This window comes from Diadema antillarum, unplaced genomic scaffold, assembly GCF_040938485.1.
Source record: "Diadema antillarum isolate AM-2024a unplaced genomic scaffold, OU_Dant_1.0 scf00000017, whole genome shotgun sequence".
NCBI lineage: Eukaryota > Metazoa > Echinodermata > Echinoidea > Diadematoida > Diadematidae > Diadema > Diadema antillarum.
In genome coordinates, this window is record NW_027270906.1 from 6,155,734 (window position 1) to 6,177,159 (window position 21,426).

The 21,426-nt window shown below is 36.8% G+C and overlaps 2 protein-coding genes across 3 annotated transcripts in view; one reads left to right on the forward strand and one right to left on the reverse strand.

Annotated features, from left to right (window-relative positions):
* The window catches only part of LOC139726917 (cleavage and polyadenylation specificity factor subunit 1-like), a 39,244-nt gene extending 36,550 nt beyond the window's left edge, over window positions 1-2,694 (reverse strand). Inside the window, exons 1-3 of the mRNA XM_071637909.1 lie at window positions 2,633-2,694; window positions 1,070-1,266; window positions 437-567 (exon numbers count right to left, since the gene is read on the reverse strand). Coding sequence (XP_071494010.1) covers window positions 437-567; window positions 1,070-1,232 — 294 coding nt within the window. The 5' untranslated portion in view covers window positions 1,233-1,266; window positions 2,633-2,694. The remainder of the gene's footprint in view (window positions 1-436; window positions 568-1,069; window positions 1,267-2,632) is intronic.
* An 8,094-nt stretch (window positions 2,695-10,788) lies between these two features.
* LOC139727453 (NEDD4-like E3 ubiquitin-protein ligase WWP1) overlaps window positions 10,789-21,426 on the forward strand; it is a 72,298-nt gene continuing 61,660 nt past the window's right edge. For both annotated transcript variants that reach the window (XM_071638421.1, XM_071638430.1), the window contains exon 1: window positions 10,789-10,862. The gene's annotated coding sequence lies outside the window, so the exon portion shown is untranslated. The remainder of the gene's footprint in view (window positions 10,863-21,426) is intronic.

A 21,426-nucleotide genomic window follows, 5' to 3' on the forward strand; every position in this document is an offset into this window, starting at 1 on the left:
CATCCAAAAATGCAGGTTAATAAAATTGTTGTTTTTTTTTCTAAAGTCAATTCATCACTATTAGTGATACATCAAGCTCTGTTGCGCTTGCACTGCTTTTCATCAATACTGTATATGCCATATATTTTGTGAGGTTTTTTGTAAGCAAATTTCATGGGTTGGTTGCTATTCGCAAATTTGACGAGCAAAAATACTAAGTCTGATCCCGATATGAATGTGAGTGCAGGCATGCATTTCTCCATTAATTTACTGTACTCTACGATGGTGAATTTAACCATTCACAAAATTGTCCAGAAGTTTGACTTCGCAAAAAAATTAGACTCGCTAAATATATGGTGTTTTAAAATTTATAAAGTTGATGATTTCTGATAAGGCCTGGACAAGGTAAGGAGACATGTACATGGGGGGGGGGGGGGGGGGGGGGGTGACCTTTTACCTTAGCATTCATAAAGCTGAGCAGGAGTGCATCTCTTCCTGAGCCTGTCACCTGGGCAGTCTTCATGGACATCACCTGCCCATAGAGGCGGAAGGAGGCGGCTTGCTCCAGCTTCTGCTTGGGCTTTGAATCTTGGAAGTGGGAGAAATACGATAAAGCCTCATTGCTCTCTGCATTCCTTTAAAAACTTGCACAACTCTTCGAGTAAGATAGATCACCTACTTTGCCTTTTTACATTCAACAATTAAAACATTACCCCCAAACTATTATGATTCCTATTATTGTTTTGTCAAGCTTGACCTCACTGGGTGGTCACAGAAATCGGGATTAACCTCATTCTGGAGACTTAGCATATCCTCATACCATAAAGACAACATTTCCAAATGAAAAAAACAAAACAAAACAAACATTTGTGCAAAGCTAAATTGAAGACTTTATAATGCAATGGTATCCTCACTACTCCTAATCTGCATTTTCAAGGTTGCTAGTAATGTAACTGCTTCATGAAACACATGAAATCTTAATATCACCTATTTTAGGTCTGATGTTTGATTTCATTCTTGTTATTGCAGCCTACTTTAGAAAAGTGTGAGAGTGCTATCAGTATCAAGGATGAACTGCCCTAGGCCCTACCTTTGTCTGCTGGTTTGTTGGAGTCAACGGTAATCATAGAATAGACAGTCAGCTCAGAGCCCTTAGCGACGACAAGATTCTGCTGGTCCTGGGTGAAAAAGTGGCAGTAGACGCAGTGCTCCACCCCGGTAGGAGGGTGCACCTCTCTATGAAAGGCGTACATCTTGGTGGATCACGTCTCCAAACCCACTTAGCCGCTAGACAGTGATAGACAGAACCATGAAACATCATAAATCATACTTGAACAATCAAGCCAAATTATCTGTGCACAAAAAGACCATCTTGCTTAGATACTGAAATACAAATGAAGAAAGATCACCCTTACATCTTTGAATAAGAGGACTCAATTAAGAAAGGGCTTCTTTGCCCAGTTTGGACACAATATTCAATGCGCAATGCGATGCCGATGGACTCTCTTTTCTCTGCACTGGACTCTGCTGGTAGCCTGACCAGAGCGCTGTGCAAAGCACAGCAGTCTGACATGTACTAGTGTTTAAACGTGGTAAACGACCGTCGCTTTTGACGGCAAGACCACAAAAAATGTCTTTTATTTTGTTTGATTTTAACAGTAATACCACCCACCTATACTATGTATATCGTATTTTGCTGATGGTTGAGTTGAATTTGGTGTTTTGTTGGTATCCAAACCTTATTGTTGAATTTTTCGGAGTAGATTGTGCGATGATTCACAAAATCAACGAACTACCACGAACGCTCAACCCTAGGTACCATGGCAGCATTTTACGTACGCCCGTGCGTTTCGTGTGTTACGTAAAGCTTGTCGTCTTCTATGTACGTGTATTTCCGCACGTGCTGCTCTCATGATTTGACGTCACTTCCGCTCCGACTAGCTCATCCACTTCCGCTCCGACTAGCTACATTGTAGTATAGGAGAGTGATTGCCATTCAATAACACGCAGAAGATGAGGAGTGAAGCAATACGGACGCTTACAGACCTGATTTTAAGGACGGATTTCGGTGGGTTTTTGACGTAATTATACGCATACCGATTATTGAATGATTATCATAGATTACGGGGATTCCTTATATTTTAGTTTTCCACAATTAATAAAGATATTCATGAAGGAAACATACACCCATCGCTGAAAAATAACAACCTCTGCGAAGGAGTAGACGTGCAGCCGCTGTCGTGAAGCGACAGCGGCTGCGTGTAGTTAGTTACTCTGCTGCGTGCTGGTAAATCCAGTCGCAGTCCAACTTAGAAATGAGGTGGGACTTTCATGTTGTGATAAAAGAAGTAGGCCTTTCTCTCTTAACTGTTTTTATACTCACTTATAGCTCTTCTGTGGTAGTTGTGCAGTGCATGTGCTGGACAAGTAGAAATCTAAGTAAGTCATACAATTGGACCTACCCTACGCTATGCGCATTTCAGTGTCATCCACACGCGAACATGTACATCTGGGACTGTAGTGTTTGTATGCCGGTGTCAGTCGAGACACTTACTAGACTAGAAAGCGTAGTGCCGAGGTCAAGCTAGCTCAAAGGTATACATCGTAATATCTCCAGTGATAATCATAATATGAAAACTACAACAAAAATTACCTCATTCACTGGAAACAGCCCTGGTACAGCGTAAAATGCGGTTATGCGTAGCCTTCTCTCTCCCACAACATAGAGAAAAGGTCTGTCGGACGTACAGCTCCGCAGCGTGGGTACCGGTAGCCTTAATCAAGCCGCTTTTATACTGTCTTACATATCAAAGTTCCTCATTTCGTCTTCTATACCACTGAGAAGGATCTTTTGATGGTTGTTTGATTTTTTTTCAGCTCACGTAGACAAAATAGCAGCAAACCCAAATCATTCTTCCTGATATCTTGTGCGGGCTGTTGTGAATAAACTGGTATTATACATAATAATACAATTTCCTGAACTCTTTAAGATCCTATCAGTGTTGTTGAAATCTATATCACATCTTTCATTTTGTTCCCGCAATGAACAAAGTAATGCGGAACCAACCACTTGAATAATCGATCAATCTATCCACATTGAATACCCTGAAATCACTGCATCATCCGCATATTTGATTATCAGATACTCGCCTCTCTTCCAGCAGTAAATTCACAAGTATACGAAAATAACTGATGGGGCATACCAAAGACATCATGCCAAAAGACTCTCTCTCTCTGGCCTCTTCAGCTGGAAAAAAAATCGTAATAATCAAGTGAACAAATAAATGAATATTAAGGTAGATAAATAAAATCATGTAAATCAACAATATGATGAGAAGATGAACACTGTTAACCAATTTCTGAGTAAATAAATACAAAAGTATAGTGTATTAATGCACTGGGGGGGGGGGGAGTTGATGTGTGTGTGACGTATAATGATTACATTACATACGGTATGTATGAAGGCGAATCCACTTGCCAGGAGACGTTATGACCTTATCACTTTAGGATAGGATGATAAGATTCCGAACTTGTTAAGGGGCATGACCAGACTATCTTTATAATTTCACATCATTTATTACATAAATCGACAGCTCCACGAATAGATTATTGTGGAATTTATTGTGGTCCTTGAGCAGAGATATCAACACTCTGAAATTACACTGAGCAATGTTGATTCATAGCAGACTCACAGTCATGTATTTCAGAATTGTTAATGTAGCAATGTAATTCCATGTTATAATACCGCATGTTTAAAAATTTCATCAGGTGTAGAATCTATGCATGCCTTCTTAATTCTTTCGTCCTGCTTCCTTGAGCCCCAACTGCATGCAGTCTTATATGGTGAGGCTGCTATGTCATCATCCTTGTTACTTATTGCAATTTGTTGTAAATTTTGAAAACATTCCTATCCATTCCTCATTTGATTCCATATGGATTTTGTTTTAGTCTTTTTTCCTTTTTTTTTCTTCTTTTTTTAGCAAAAAAAAACCAAACAAACAAAAGGAAGATAGAGCTAAGTTAGTGCTATGAAGACATTAACTCTAGTTTAAACTTTCTCATAGTGGATCCAGCAAGGCGCCGGGGGGGGGGGGGGGGAATGGGGCAAAACTTTCACATTTTAAGCTCTTTCTTGAAAACCCTATATCATACAGACAGATTTTCACCAAACGTGCCAGGTATAGCATCCCCAGAGTAGTAATAGAAATTTATTTTGTTGGAAGGGTGCGTCACCAAGTCGAGGGAGAGGGGCAAAAGATCCTAATTTAGGAAATTGTTTAAAACAAAAATTCTCTAGAACCAGATGTGATTTAGAGATTTCCCATCAGAGTCCAATGAACAGCCATCAAATCAGATGAGATGATAATGTCGGGGGGGGGGGGGGGCTTGCGAAAACGAGGGTTTTGCTTCTTCTTTTTTATTGTAATGCAACAATCTGGAATGCAACACTTTTATTGGTGCATTTCGACACCTTTCAATAATAAAGTAAAAGAAGAAAATGTATCTTATTTGTTTAGGTTTCTTAAAAAAATTATTCATAACAAACTAACTATTCATTTTGTTGTTTGTTGTTGTTGAGTACATGTTTTCAATGATAAATGATAATGATAATGAATAACATTTATATAGCCCTTAATACTGATGTTTCTAAGCGCATCGATCCGGGAAAAAAAAAAGAAGTATGACATTAAAATAAAATACAGCATTATGTAAATATACGTATTAAGATATAACATGCAGCAGCAAAACAATATAATTAAAGTTGAGTAAACAGATAAGTTTTCAACAATGACTTGAACTTATCAATAATATTGCTGATCAAACTAAATTTCTTGAAAATCTGATATCTAAGTCTGTTGGATAATTTGAATAAAGTTCTATATTCAGATGCACCTTTTTTGATTATTGAGAAAAAAATCACTGCACAAAGTAATACAATATGTTTGTTATCCGATAAAACAGTATACTAATTTGATAGCTGTGTGACTTTCTCATTTATGGCCTGCTACTCAAATTATTTAAAGATCGAATATAGGGTCTATATATGCCCCTCCCGCATTAGCTAATAAATAAAGAGCTTTTGCATTTCTAAAGAACTGAAATTCATTTATCTTGAGCACACTTCGGATTAAATAATTAGAAAATTTTCTCTCTCAAAAAAAAATAAGATTATACGTTGTTATTCAACTTCCAGAAAAACAGAAACATTATAATCCTTTCATTGGTGTGTTGAGTCAATTGTGTTCTTAGAAGCAGGCCCTGCTCACGTTTGTGGCACACAAAATAACTTCGTCATAGAATAGGATACTCAAAATTACCAGTCTTACCTTTCTCGTATAATTTTCTTATCTATACAGACCTGGGCCCTGTTTCATAAAGCTGTTCGTAAAGTTACGAACGACTGGTGATCAGTTCTGATGTGCTATACTCACCAGAATTTCCATAATCCAGCACAAGAACTGATCATCAGTCGTTCTTAACGTTCGTAACTTTACGAACAACTTTATGAAACTCCCCTGGTCTGCCAATGACGAGAAAGCACAAAATGTGCACATATGTGAATTATAGCAGGTATACTATATCTCTCTCCATCTCCCTCCCTCTCATCAGCGTTGCCTGGGCCCCATTTCATAAAAGATGTTAGTATGTCAACTCTTGGTGGAATGACAACTTCCAATAGCAACAGCCAATCAGGAAGCGGGATTCTTGTCGTTACTATGACAATAGTCATTCCAGCAAGAGTTGCTATCATATCAACTTTTTATGAAATGGGGCCCAGATGGTGATTTTGGTAACCAAAAAGGGTGAAATTTTGTGATTTTTTAATTGTTTGGTGACAAAATTTTAGCCTGGTAACCAAATCAAAATTTGGTGTTTTTTGGTAATTTTTTGGTGATTGAATGAAAACGAAAATGCATTTTGCCCGAAGTTCTCCCCTTATATCGCGATCAAGTACACATGTACACATTACAATTTCCTGTAGAAACAACAATCTGTGCATATTTTGTCACTCCCACACTGAATACTATCCATAGATAAAAGATTTCATAAGCATTTAATGTGTATACGGCGCGGCGTAAATTGCACCGAGACTCGCGCAATGCAATTATGCAGAGTGTTTGCAGGTTTATTGACGTCAGTTGTCTTGAAATTGAAGCCGAAACTAAAATTTTTCAAATTTGGTGATTTTTTATGACTTTTGGTGATTTTTCACATGCCTTTTGAGGATTTTGTTCTGATGGAACCTGGCAACGCTGCCCTCTCTATACGTATGACATACACTCAGCACAAAAAAAAGTAAACACTTTTTCAAGTTTATTTCTCATAAAATGTTTTGCTAAATGTTAATGTATTACATACCATATAAAAGGTGATTTAATTGGCTATCAACTTGGTAAGTCAATAAAAAGGGAAATTTTACGTATGAGTGAACACCTTTGTTTTCCTCTTAACCCAAGGCACAAAAGTAAAAATTTCAAAAAAAGAGCAAGTTGCCATTCATGCGTAAATGCTCTTCCATGAAACACTAAGAACAAAAGACAAATTTAACACAATGAAAAACATGAATTCAGTTGCAAAAATATACCTATGATCTTTATGATATCTTTGAAGCCCAAAATATCAATAAAGGCTACCATAATAATTAAAATTTGCATAAGCTCCTTTGTGGAGTTATTTTGTATAAGCTCCCTTGCGGAGACATCCAATATGAGCTCCCTTGCGGAGACTTCCAATATGAGGTCCCTCGTGGAGACTTTATGAGCTCCCTCGTGGAGACATAACCACGTCTAATATTCATGTTTGATTTATGTCAGTATTGTCTGGGGCAAATTATGTGTTCTATAAGGCCCCTTTTTCTCTCTCTTCTTTCTTTAAAACACAACAACAGCAACTTTGATTTTGTTTGATGTTATAAAGGGATAAAGGGAAACAAAACTTTTTTCTTTACTATTTCATTCATGTCTCTCATTATGTTAAACTGGTTTTTTGTTATCATTGCTATCTTGAAGGGCACTTGTAAATGAAAGACAAAAATATTAATGTCAATTTTTGCAATATTTACTTTTATGCCTTGGAGGACAAAAACGAACGTGTTCACTCATGCCCAAACGTTTCCCTTTATATTGACCTACTAGGTTGATAGTCAATTAAATTACCTTTGATATGATATATAATACATTGATTTTCATCGAAATATTCTATGAAAATATTCTGAACTCGAAAAAGTGTTTACTTTCCTTTATTTGCTGAGTGTGTGATAAATGAGAGAAACAGCGATAGATAGATTTAGATATAGATGGGCATTTCCGTGAGTTGTGCGACATGACCACCAAAATTTTACCCGCATATTTCAGGACAACTGATAATCTTACTTTGTTAGCCATAGTTTGAAGTGTGTGAAACCAACTTTACCTTTAGGAAAAGTTCTCTTTTGTGCATTTTTATACCTTTTGAAACCAGAAAGCATTTTTTGACCTAAAAATTCCTAAGAATGCATTTCTGTTGCTCTTTGTGATAATTTTTTATATTTGAGGCTCAAATCAAACTTTGTTTGGTTTTACAAATCAAAAATATGTTGATCTAGCAGTAAATAAAGTGGAGACCTCGATATAAGATATGTACTTCGGACAGCAGCGTGCTCTTACATAGCTCGAGAAGCTGCTGTAACGTGAGTTACCGAAACATGAACTTTTTAACCTAGCAATTTTACTATGCCCAACTGAGACATGGTATTTTGGATTATCAAATAACTATGCAGCACACATCCAAGAAATATGATGGGACTTATAGTCTTTGCTTCAAATTCTCATAACAGAGGTCTTAAAATTGTAACGTGAGTTACCATGTAACGTGAGTTACCACAATGTAACGTGAGTTACCAACATGATTTTTCTTTAATACCAAGAAATGATATGAAGGTTGTGATTGTAAGTAACCAATGAGTACATGATTACTGAACTCTTGTATGAAGATTCTATTTCCAGTAGATTTTTATTCTCTTGGTCTCTCTCTATCACCAAACCAACTGGTCTACATGTACAATGTATCAATTACACATGTTCATCACATGTTAACTTCTGAAAGAAACTGTTCCACATTTACTATTTAATATTACAGTGCATGTATACTGATCTGTTACAAAAGTTGTTAAAAGACATTTCTTCTAAAGCTGCATGGACCTTGTTCCAGCAAATTTTCAAAATTTTGTGATAACTATTAATAGCCTCCTGATTGGGATAATCACTGCATGATTACTCTTGAAAAGTTCTTGTTTTTGTAATTCAAGTGATTACTATTTGACATTTCATAGTTTATACCTACCTGTATAGACCAAAGCCATTGTTTATGAGGCTGAAACATTTACACTGTACATGAATGAACAGAATTTTAAGATTGGAGCTCGCTTCCTGCTGTTTTTTCTGAGATTTTTGAGAACTGAACATTGTGAATTTGACACGCTTATGTGTTTTATACTATTCTACTCTGAGGTTTTAGCTATATTGTTGCAAAATCCTACAATGAAACTTTTCCATGTTTACTATAATTTACTTTACATGCTGATCTATTACCAAAAACTTGTTGAATGTGAACCTCATTATCAGACATTTTCTTCAAGAGCTGGACAGTCATGTACCTTAAAGCAAACTATCAACATTTTGTGATATTAATAGTTAGCCTCCTGATCACAAAATATTAACTATTCATGTTTTTCATTGGGATTTACTGCTTCAGTCTGCTTGATTACTCTAGAAAAAACTGGTATACTTTTTACATGTATGTACAATTTAAATTATGGCTACTTGACATTTCATAGACCACAGCCATTGTTTTTTAAGGCTTAAACATTTATGAACATGTTTTATTAAACTGATCAATACTGGTAGCAGATAACTAAAATTTATCTGCAGTTTCTGTAATTCAAGTCTAATTTCTGTACCAGTTTAGTATAAGAATTTGTAAACAAATCAAACATACAAACAATTGATTATCGAGTTATTCAAACAATTATCAAATAATTGGAATATAAAATATAATATATATTGTTTAAAAGTTAAAAGATTTATTGAAATATTCATTTCTGAACCTTTAAACTCTCCACAGACTAACATGTACAGGTCTCTAGTCTCGTGACTCAGTGTATTAAATGGAATAGTTTATGGATGACTTGTTTTATCTAGATAGCCTGAAATCCATTTAAATCTAGTAAAATAAAAAAACAATCAAATCAAATTCTCAATTAAATCCTCAATTTCTGATGCATTTGTTAACTGGAAAAGAGTGTAATTTAATGAAATAGACTCTGTTTCATATCATTTTGTTGAATACAATTTTTGTCTCAGTACAAATGAAAGCTTGGAAAATGACTCAATTAAAAATGAAATTTATCTTCAAGTTGGTATTCTAAATGTAAAGTTTCCTGCCTTTTGGTAATCTCATGGATAGAATGGGATTAATTACTGTCAGATCAATGTTCAAATCAATTTAGATTCTTTATTCATGGAGTTTGTTTGTGAAAAAAAGTTGTCTTGGTAAGTTTTCTTTGGATTATTAAGACAAAAAATCGTCTTGTGATCATGTGGACAAACTGTAACGTGAGTTACCGTAACGTGAGTTACCGCTTCACATGACGATACCTGGAGAATGTAAGACAGTTTGAATTTTTACCATACTCTGTGATGTATGTTGTTAGTCCATGACTTTGACACAATAGACTTTAAAGTCTCTCTGTTTCTTGTTTGAGGAAACTTTTGAATATAAGACATGCCAAATTTTTGCATGTCCAAATTATGTAACGTGAGTTACCGACATTTGTAGTGTTTTTTCTCATAGTTCTCATAAGAGTCTGTGGATGTAATGTTGCTGTGAGGTAGGATGGAGGTGCATGATACTCATTCACATATAATAGTAACTCATATCACTAATTAGGTTTTAAGGATATTGATCTCAACGACCTAATTTTGAGTTCAAAATGTAACGTGAGTTACCGTGGAAATGCCCAGATGTAGATAATTATGAATAATATAGACATATAGATACAAGTTACATAGATAATAATGAATAATATAGACATATAGATACGAGTTACACAGATACAAGATACATAGATATAATGTATCATTACTTCAAACGCATGTCGAATACTTTTTGTACATTCTGTTGAAAGAAGTGAAAATAAAACCTTTGAATTTGAATTGAATTGAATTGAGTATAGATATGAATATGGAAATAAATCTGCATACTTTGCACTTTAGTTGATACTTTTATGGTTCAGTACATCAAGGTATATTTTGGCCCGTTTTAGACGTTAATTTTTCTTTCTTGTGTTATTCGTCCTTTACTTCGGAAAGAAGACCATCTTCCGACATCGTCCATTAGTGGGGTGGGGTGGATATACGGAGATCATGGCTGATCAAGCCCACCCACCCGGCAGTTTTGCGTAAAATAAAGCATCTTCAAAGATGAAACTCCTAGATAACAGGAAATCCTTTTTGCTGCAGTTTCTTGTACGAAGACAAAGAAAGAAGAAGAAAGAAATACTGGATAATGATGAAAATCCATTGGAAGGTAACGTGGTGACAACTTCGTTGTACGAGTAATTGGAACTGTCAAGTCGCCCTCTATTGAGAGCACCGGAACATCACGTCATCGGTGAGTTGATCACGTGATCTCTTTATTTTTTAACGAATCCATCTTGTGACTGGCACTGGAACTGACTGTACGATAAACGGAACGCAGCGCAGGCAGACCAACCCCCACGTATTTTGTGTTTGTTACATGTAACCCATTGAAACGAATACCGGAGACAACGAACAGTCATGATCACTGGACTATTTGTTAAATGAATTTATAATTATGTTCAACAGCTTGTGACCTGAGAATCGGTACGTATGTCGGCAAGATGTATTTACATGCTGCTTGTACTCGTATTTAGCAAAACATGCACTTTGATAGGTTAAAATTTTACCACTTCCGTGGGATTTAAAATTCGTTCGACGAATGTTTCTTCGTGTGGTCAGTTGGGTCTCAATCGACTTTTGCTTTGCCTGTGTACATTCTCAGTGTGTAAAAATAGGCTACACTGACGTTATAGCAGGGAGGTGTAAGAGAGACACCTCCCTGACCCTGGTTATAGTTATCTACGTACATATCCATGCAGTGCAGTCGCAGTGTTGTCTATGGAAGAGATAGCGATTGGAAAAAGAGCATTGTAAAATATATAGAACATCTAGTCTATTTATGTATTGCGCCTACGGGAGGGAGCAGTGTAGCAGCCGAAGTTGAAGAAATATTCCCTTCGTTTTATTCTCTTTGAAATTCTTTGACTTTGGTATGTGTAACGTTAAATTGTAACGTTTTAAAGTATTTACGTTAGTCAGGAGAGGTCCACTTACTAACGTCAACGACAATCATGACAATGTTTTTTTTTTATGTTTGTAAATTTATGTTAACTGGAATTTGGAGTGAAAGTAATAACATAACATGTTACAAGGCCTAGATTCTAACTGTTACTTCGTACATGTAACGTTAGTTTACTTGTCAGTTGAGTTCTCTTCCCCAGTCAATGCAGAGTCTAAATACACAAGTCTGCTTCTGCTGTAAAAATGAACACAGCTTTGCACAGTAACATTAAAAGTAGATTCGCAATGACTCCAGTCAATGTGGTTGTGTGGCATGTGGATAAAATGCAAACTGTTGAGTGTTGTGTTGTTAGGACATAACTTTTAGTTTAGAGTCTACATCCAGCGGCATGGTGGTGGGGACGGCGAAAAGATAGAAATTGTACGTTGATGTTCGTTTACAGTGGTTTGGTAATGAAAAGCAGAGTAAACACCAGGTGTTCAGAAGGCAACCCCTTTGTGATTCTGACAGGAGAGTGTCCTTCGTATCGCCAGATGCTTTTTTTCTGTTGCTCTGAATTCCACATACTCTAGACCTGTGTAATACAAGCTGTAAGATTCTGTGCAGTAAAATTTAATATGGCCAAAAAAAAAAATAGAAAAAGTCCTGAAAATTGCAGCAGAAAATTGAAAAAGTCTTGAAAACTTAATACGAATTAAGCAAATTTATGTAAAAAAGATTATGTACATTGTTCACTCCAATTTTTGGAAAATGCACACTCTCAAATTAGCCCCTCTACAAAAAGTTATCTTTAAGTGCAGTGTAAAATCGCATTATAACTCTAGACACAATTTTTGTAATGGAATAATTGACGTCTTTCACATCTTGTCCTTGTACCAGAATCACAATTCATACATGTACCCATGATGCATTGTGCACATTCGTACCGAGCGGACAACAAAGATTGGCAAATGAGGCCCAGTACTATGGTATTGTAAAAGATCTAACATGAACATTTCGAACAATTTACGCAATAAAGTCTTGTGATAAATCGACATCTTCTTCTATAAAAATCTGAGGTGAAATGTGAATTTCTTGGCATTTCTACATTCGTGTCTCACATTTTTGCGAATTTTGGCTCATTCAGTGCTCAGTATCGTAAGGCTGGTCTTTGAAGTCCCGTGCGTATTGAATGTCATTATTACGCAGAGATTTGCGCTTCTGGAATTACCATGTTGTCCAGTATGCCGGGCAGTAATACCATAGTGTGGAAGCATACAAAGACACCCAATTACACTACTAACATACAAATTGTAGAGCATATCTACAACTTATTGTAAGTGATAATCTGTAGTATACATGAAGACTTGACCTCTAATTATTAAGTAGGATCTACAGTTACAGGTTGTACTGCTTGACATATCTACCAATGAGATACTTTTCTTTCTTTTGAAAGAGAGAGAAAAAAACAGAGAGCAAGAAAGTTCCTTTTGTGAGGAGGGACCCTGGTGAATCAGTACAGGCTGAGTCAGTCAGTGGCTGTGCTACTGTACATGCTGACCACTACACCAAGCAGTTAAACATATATTTAGAATCTGATGTGAGACGTTTTTGTGTGTTTGTTTTGTGTTTTATGTTGATAGTGTGTGTGTGGGGGGGGGGGGGGGGGGGGGGGGGGGGGGGCAAAGTGGTGGCACCTTATGTATTCCTTTGTATGGTTCTGCCAGCCCTGCTAAGTGTAGTGGTGAACTCATAATTTACATACCAGGTGTTTGTACATTGATGTTGAATGATAGCAACAGTGCGAATTAACCCATTAGGCGTTTTCACATCAGCCCGATAAAAATCCAAGCTCAAGATATTTTTTTACTTCCCAAGTCAGAAAATAGCGCGCTATTTGGAAACATCGGGCTGATGTGAAAACGCCTATTGAGGACGGTTTGATTTTGCTGCAATACACATTTCCCACAGACGCTTGCTCGAGTAGGGACTCGTCTTCAACGAGTTAAATTATATTCCTTGAAATTTCTGCCAATCAAAAAAAAATAATAAATGAATAAATAGATAAATTATTAAAAAAAATGTTGTGATGGCACAAACCAAAAGTTTTTTGTTTATTCCTCATGCACATGTTGATTACATCTATTGGCCTTTAGATACATAAAGTCATTTTACATGTAAGCAGGAACATACCCAATTCCGCTGATCATAAGTAATATACCAAAGATGAATACAATTTAGTTTTTGATGGTTCATCAATAACTTGAAAAAGCTTATAATGCAGGGGCACTCTTGAAATACAAGTAAGTCCTATCAGTGCACTTTCACCAGTAGCATGAGAGTTGCATTAAAAAAAACAACCAAAAAACCAAAAAACCAAAAAAAAAAAAACACCAAACAGCTGCCCTGTGTGCAACATTCAAAGTAAAGGTGGCTGAGCAATTTTTATGACAGTTGAGTTTCATCATGGAGATAAAAAAAAGAAGGAGAAGAGGTACACTGTATAGTGTAATGCAAGTTGGCTACCCTAATCTCCCCTCCCACCAGATTATGAATATTTTATTTCGTCCATGGGCCAAGTCAAGTGAGCAAGTCACACTACTTGCAACACAAGCAGGAAATGATATTGACTTGGCAGAGGAGAGCAGGAAAGGTACAAACTTGTTCTTTATAACTAAAGTAATTGAGACACAGTAATGTTTACCTAGGTCCTTCCTGTAAAGGAAGAGTCTAGATCCTCCTTAATTAGCACTTTTGTTTTGTGTGATTAACTCTCAAGGGAAGGGAGAGTATGAAGATTTCTTTTGTAGACCCCGAGATGTATAAAAATAGAAAGTGTGTGTTGGCTTTGATAGTACTTACGTGTTTAGTACATATATGTAAGGTTGTGTGTAAGTCATATTTCTCTTTTGACTGCAAATTAGATCGTAAGAATGAATGAAGTGTTTACTTTCACAATTCACTGTAAAATGTAGTATGTTGTTCTATCAGGTTGCCTATAGATGTGACATATGCATAAAATTAAAACAAGAAAAAAAAAGAGGAGAGGGAGAAAGAATCTAGGTATTTGTTTATTACACACACACACAAACATTTTTCTTAATGTGCATTTATATTGCCAATAATGCAACAGTAGTAAAGCAGCTCATATCCATTTAATTCCTTTGTGCTGCATAGCTGTATACGAAAAAAAAAAGCCAAGTTTTTGAATTGCATTTGAATATTAATGGACATGAAATAAGGTGTAGTATACAATGTAATTCAACAAAAGTTGCCTATATTTTATTTTTTATTATTATTGGGTTTTTTATGAATAGTGACAAATTAGAGACAAAGATGTATTGACCACGGGAACCCAGTTTAGCTATGAAAGGGGATGGTGAATGCGATACCAACTTTCTGTGCGTTTGACAATGTTTTACAATACACATTAGATACGGTCATAATTACCCCCCCCCCAAAAAAAATAAAAAAAATAAAAAAAAGACAACTAAAACCAACCAAATAAAATAAAACAAGTTACAATGTACCATTACCAGCTTAATGAACAAGATCATGTCTATGGTAAGGTGGGTTATTGTTGGAATTGATATCATGTGAAAAAAAACAACATGAACAACATTGAACAAAAAGTTGTGAGTGAAGATTTGTGTGTAGATCAGTAGGAAACTTGTGAAACTGTGACATCATCAACTTACATACACTGTACACTGTACATGTAATTGTTATCTCTTGTAATTTGAGTACAGTGCACTCCTGTTCAATAGCAAAATACTGGGGACTGGCAGTTTTCTTTCATTATAGCTGAATAGTACAAAGTATATAAAGATGGAATAATGATTTTAGGACCTCGATTTTTGTTTCGTTGTAGAGTTTTGTTGCAACCATGTTCATTATGATTGGATTGTACTGTATGCGTTTGCCACTATTACCTGTATCACTGTTACATGTAGGTTAAAAACCATGAAACTTTAAAATTCATTACTTTCTGTGTACAGGGTACAACGTCTGATTTGAGAAAACCTCTATCACTCTGTTCTAAACTATTTTTAAACAGCCGTCTTAAAAATAGTGTGGAATTGCACTTGATAGCAGAGACCAGAGACATAACGTTACTGAACAGAGACATCGTACATTGTAGCAAGCAGTCATTGTGCAAGCAACAAAAGAGTGAACAGAGATATTGTTATTGCTAGCAAACAATGGGTAGGGCTTTTATTATGTCACAGGTACAGAACTGTGCCTTAGCTTTAGCTAGAGGTCCAATCTAATTTATAATGTACATAAAAAGTATACAGTTACCTGTTACTGCTCAGTAGGCTGTAACACTGTATTGTGTACAGATATAGCTTTATTTCAAGGAGTTTGAACACTTCGGTGAACCGTGAACCCTCTTTGTTGCAAGCAGTGGCCGTCGAGTTGGCCGATTTGACCATCTTGTACACGTAGGGTAGGCGAATTTATCGATGAGGAGAATGTGACTTTGATTGAAATGTCAGCAGCTCAGCTCAGTGAATGCTTGGAATGAAATCAGTTAAATGCGGCATGATTGTTTGAATACCAGTTCTGAATCATGAATGAACATTGTGTCCTGTGGGTATCATGAAACATAAAGCTGCAGGCTGCAGTCCTTGGTTTTGACACTTAAAGGGATCGTACAGTTTCGGTTGAGACCTAATTTCAGGTTTCTCACATTTCTTCGGTGAGATAGTGAGAAACCTCTTATGAAATATGAAAGAGCATGTAATTCTACGAGGAATTCAACGTTTATTTGATGAAAATTGTTTTTGAAATGGCTAATATATCCAACTAGACATATCGCTACGGCTACTTATATGCCTCCGCCATAATGCATGGTTCTCCTAATAGGTCTATAGTACAATGTCTTGACAATGTGTGATGACAGTTTCACACAACTGGCAAAATATTAAAAGGACAGGTTTGACACAAATGTGCTGAATGTTCACTTTCCTAGAACTAGGTTCAATTGGATGAATGATTAAAATGTCAGAGTGCAGGTATTTGGGGAACTGATGATTTTTACTTGACTTTTGACCCTTTTATAAGTTTATGCATTGAGTAATTTTCAAGGTATTGAGGAAAAGTATAATTTCAGTATCAAATGGGAAAATAGCATTATCTAAACCTGGCCTTTGACCTTTGACCTCACAGTTAAAAAGAGAATCACTGTTAGGTTGAACATGCATAAATATGTAAGTTTCATGATGATACCTGGAGTTACTTTCGAGATATGGAGGAAAAAGTGCAATTTAGCACTTTCACTTGACCTTTGACCTTTGACTTTTTGGCAAGAAACTTCCCCAAAAATATATATTGGGTAATACATGCCATACATCAAGTATAAAAAAAAACCCTTCAGGCATATTGCATTCTAAGGAAAGTAGTGATATTTTGAGGAGTTGACCTTGACCTTTGACCCCCTGACCTTTGACCCACGACCCCAACTTCCCTAGATAATCACTGCCCATCAGTACAAGCATATATACTAAGTTCCATGAAGATACCTTGAACCATTTGCGAGATATGGAGAAAAACATGAAATTTCAATTTTTTTTTTCACAAAATAACCTGTGACCTTTGACCTTTGACCCTGTGACCCTAAAATCCACACAAAGTATTATCCCCCAATTGGGACCCACACTTTATTACGATCGCTTTGTTTTACTTTGTTTTTGGATGTTTCAGTCATTCCAAACCCGACTTTCATTATATAAACTTTGAATTCTTCTTAAAATGGTATGTTCTGTACAATATCATAGGTGTTTTCTTGGTATCTCACAAAAAGTTAAAAGCCCAATTCTCATCTCCACCAATACTGTACTATCCCTTTAAAATACTTCTGTAAACGTAGAATACGATGGTGGGGGTGGGGGAATAGAAATTTAGTGCATATTTTGCACTTCACTGAACAAGCGCCAAAATTTTAAGTGCAAACATTTTGGGGGAGCTTTAAGATACTAGAGATTGTGTATGTACTTGTAGAAGTACTGTCATTCCAGAAATTATAGGCAAGATAAATTCAAAATGAGTTTGACCTACAATATGCAGGGGCCGAGGAACGTTTTTCAGTGTGTATGTGGGGGGGGGGGGGGGGGGGGGGGGCTGCAGGACCGGGAAGGGGGGGGTCAAGGTCAAGAACCTTCTTGACGGAATCTTCTTGGCGGAATCTTTGGAAATTAAAATTCATGGGTTGTGATTTTTTTGTCCCCAATTTTTTTTTTCACATTTTTTCCTTCACCCCCCCCCCCCCCCCCCCCCCCCCCCCAGCCCCCCTGGTTCCGCGGCCCCTGATATGTACAGCTACACACCACACATGTACATTGTAGTGAGACAAGCTACGTACAATTGTACATGACTATAGTACATCCCCCCCTAAAAAAGCAACAACAACATGCACGCATTCTGTACAACAAAACAACAATTAAAATGCAAAAATTACAGAGGCAGGCAGGGCAGCCCTCACTTTTTGTTCACATGCAGAAAAATATTGCATGTGCTGCCCTACTTGTAATAGGGGGAGGTGGATGAAACCCCTCGTATTAGATTGTACACAAAAGATGGGACTGTATACAACTGCAGAACACAGTGTTCAAACTGCACAAAAATGACAACAAATAAACCAGACATGAAGTTGTTAGTTGCTTCTATGTTGGCAGAGTCACCATAAGACTTGACACATACAATAACTGTACACAAGTGTGAACACACTGTACATGGTAGAGTACCCGAGTTTGCTCCATTATAACGGCTTAGAGCATGACACAATTAGATTTACCCTCAGTCAAACAATGCCTGTTATGCATGTACATGACTACTGAAACATTCTGTGAGCTATGTGAACTGCCTACATGTATTGCGTGGGCATTAACAATGGCTGTAGGACATAGGTGTACAGTAGGCCTACAGACTAATATAATACATGTACAATATACATCAGTAGCAGGGGAGCAAATTGATTTCCAGAGCTTAAAGGGATAGTACAGTATTGGTGGTGATGAGAATTGGGCTTTTAACTTTTTGCGAGATACCAAGAAAACATTTATAATATAGTACAGAGCATACCATTTTAAGAGGAATTCAAAGTTTATTTGATGAAAATCGGGTTTTGAATGACTGAAACATCAAAAAACAAAGTAAGACAAGGCGATCGTAATAAAGTGTGGGTCCCACACTTCATTAGAATTGCTCTTTTTTGGATATCTCAGCCATTTCAAGACCAATTTTCATCAAATGTTGGATTCCTCATAGAATTACATGCTCTTTCATATTTAATAAGAAGTTTCTCATTATCTCACCAAAAAATGTAAGAAACCTGAAATTAGGTCTCAACCAAAACTATACAATCCCTTTAAGACGTACAGAGTACATGTAGTTCTGAGCCTGTGCTCTCAATAAGAGTGTATGTACATATTGTAAGATGCTTAGATGTGCTTGACAGCTTGATTATTAGTTTAAAATCTAATTTAATTAATAAAGAACATGTTCAAAAACAAACAAAAAACAAACACCTTGATATTATGTTCTAAGCATTTTACAGAAGGAGAGTCCCTTTCAAAAACAAAAACAAGAACAACCTGTATTACATGTAACATAAATTATGACTTAAGTCTGAGTGTCAAAATCCCCAACCTTTGCCATGACAGCAATCAATGATGTGTTTTATGAATTTTCATAGAGGAAGGACCCATCATTTCATGTACGTTGTATGTGTTTACCATCAGTCTTTATTACAAGTATTTGTACATGTTGTATCGTACATTTATGTAGACTTGAAATGTTAACAGAATGTGTGTTGCTCATCTGTTCAACTTATGAATTGGTGAACTGGTCACGGATGACAAGTTTGCTTACAACTCGGTGATATCTGCTGCTGTCGCCCAGAAGCTTTTAATGGTGCTGGTTTTGCGGAAGACCTAATTTGCATTCATCTGCCCATGTGGCCTTCACTTTGTATCGTCATGTTGTTTATGGCTTATCATCCGCAGCATCTATTGTATTATGTGGATGACATAGAAGACCCTCTGGCTAGGCTCTCCCATTACACCATTAGTCTGTATTAGGGTTCTTTCCCTTAGCAGGTAGGCCTATGCTTTATTCAAAAAAGAAAAAATAGAAATATAAGACAACATAGGGGTAGGTCCTGCTGGGGGACCTGTTTAGAAGTATCCCCGTTTTCCACTTCCTGAAAGCGGAGAATTGGATGTTGAGTCATGACATGAGCAGCATTTGTTTCCAATGATCCAGGCACCCGTTTCCCTGTACCCCTACCCTCCCTCCCTTTTTCCCCCCAGCTGTCAAAAAATGGTGAGCCCCCACCCCCATTTATGCCCAGTGTCATTCAACTTGCCTCGTGGTTGTGGATGGGTGTTCAGTGGTGCCGCAAGACACACCTGTGAATGGGCCACTTCCTATCCTGCTTAAATAGGACTCACTGCGTTTGTAACTGTACGCCAAGTATTTTTGTTTGTTGCTCCGCATGTGTCACCCTCTTCTCTATAGGTTTTCATGTGTGTGTACTGTATAAGCTGTTATTTTTGTCTACAGATATTTTCGTGAATGAGGAGGTCTCGAACATTTTAGCGAGATGTTGTTTTCACGACTCGAAACCTTGGCTATCGTAATTGTGCTATTACCCTAGTGCATGGTGGCATTTTAGCATGCTGTTAAATTCGCGTAAACCCTTGCGAAAATAACAGCTTTGATACAGTATTCCTTCCATGCTGCATACATACAGTGTAAGCAGCAGTGTAAGCCATTCTGTACAAGTCTTTAGCACTACACACAGTTGTACACTAACCTTCATAGAGCCTCACTGTCTGTGGATTGTTAAGAGTATTTAGCCAGTCATGCGTGCAAGGGGAGTTCGTGTTTTATTTGTGGACAAGCCGTGAAAACAAAATCTTTGGGTTTATCATACACTGTACATGTACACTCTGAATCATATCAGGGAGGTCTCTTCCCACCTCCCTGATCATATTGTCCAAGGATTGTTCACAACATCTGCCTATTTGTGAGTGCATGGAGACACTAGATCTGTTGTATAGCTGATGGTGAGTATATTCAGTACTTACTTTGTATTTTGAATTTAAAAAGCTTCATTTGTGTATGATCTACAAGTCGGTAGATGCAGTGTAACTTTCAACCTTTACTTTTCATTTGTCAGAGGGAAGTGATCAATAAATGTAAAAAGCAAAAAGATTTGACAACTCACCATACAGGCAACAAGCTGTCACTTTCTGCAGTTGTAGACATGGGGCCCTCCCTTATGCTTTTCTAATGAATTTACATGTAGGCCTACATGTTGTTTTGATAAGGAGGTACAAGTGTAATAATTCCCAGGAGTGAGACACAATGAAAAATTCTTATTTGATTGCAGAAATGTGGACTGTACAATGTATACAATGTACATATCTATAGGGCCTTTGTACATACATTGCATAGATACTGTGTTGAGAGTTGTGAAATGCCAAAAGATCAAACTAAGCTTGGCTAGCAGCTAGTCGGCCTGGTGCATACGAGATTTCCCACTAGAATTTCTTATTACTACATTGTATTAATGTAACAGAGCCTGGGTAACTGCTTCCAAAGACACTGCAACTGGCAGGGAAATTTGCCCCATCATAAGTAGATGTAAAGTACCTACATGCCCTCCTCGATATCAAAAGCAAGTGACTGGGGATTTGAACCTTCGACATGCATCCCACACAATATTCACCTATTCCTCTCCTTGTCTACTGTCTAGACGTGAAATGACTCATAAAGAGCTTTTCAAAAGGAAACTCTGCCCCAATTTTGAAGAAACCTTTGAAAAGTTTTATTGAAAGAGACCATATAATTGACTGCCAGCCTCCAGTATGGTACATTTTTGTACATCAAATTTGATATACAATGTAATGTTTAGTATTTTGTGACGAGAATATACTATAAAATGCATTTTGTACAGATTAAGCCTACAATGTAATAGAGGCCCCAGTAGGAGATACACGATTGTATAATTTGTCAAAGTACAGTACATGTTTCATACTGTCACATAGTGCTCATTCATGTGTCATTATGTTAACATGATGGGTAAGAGAAAGTGTACAT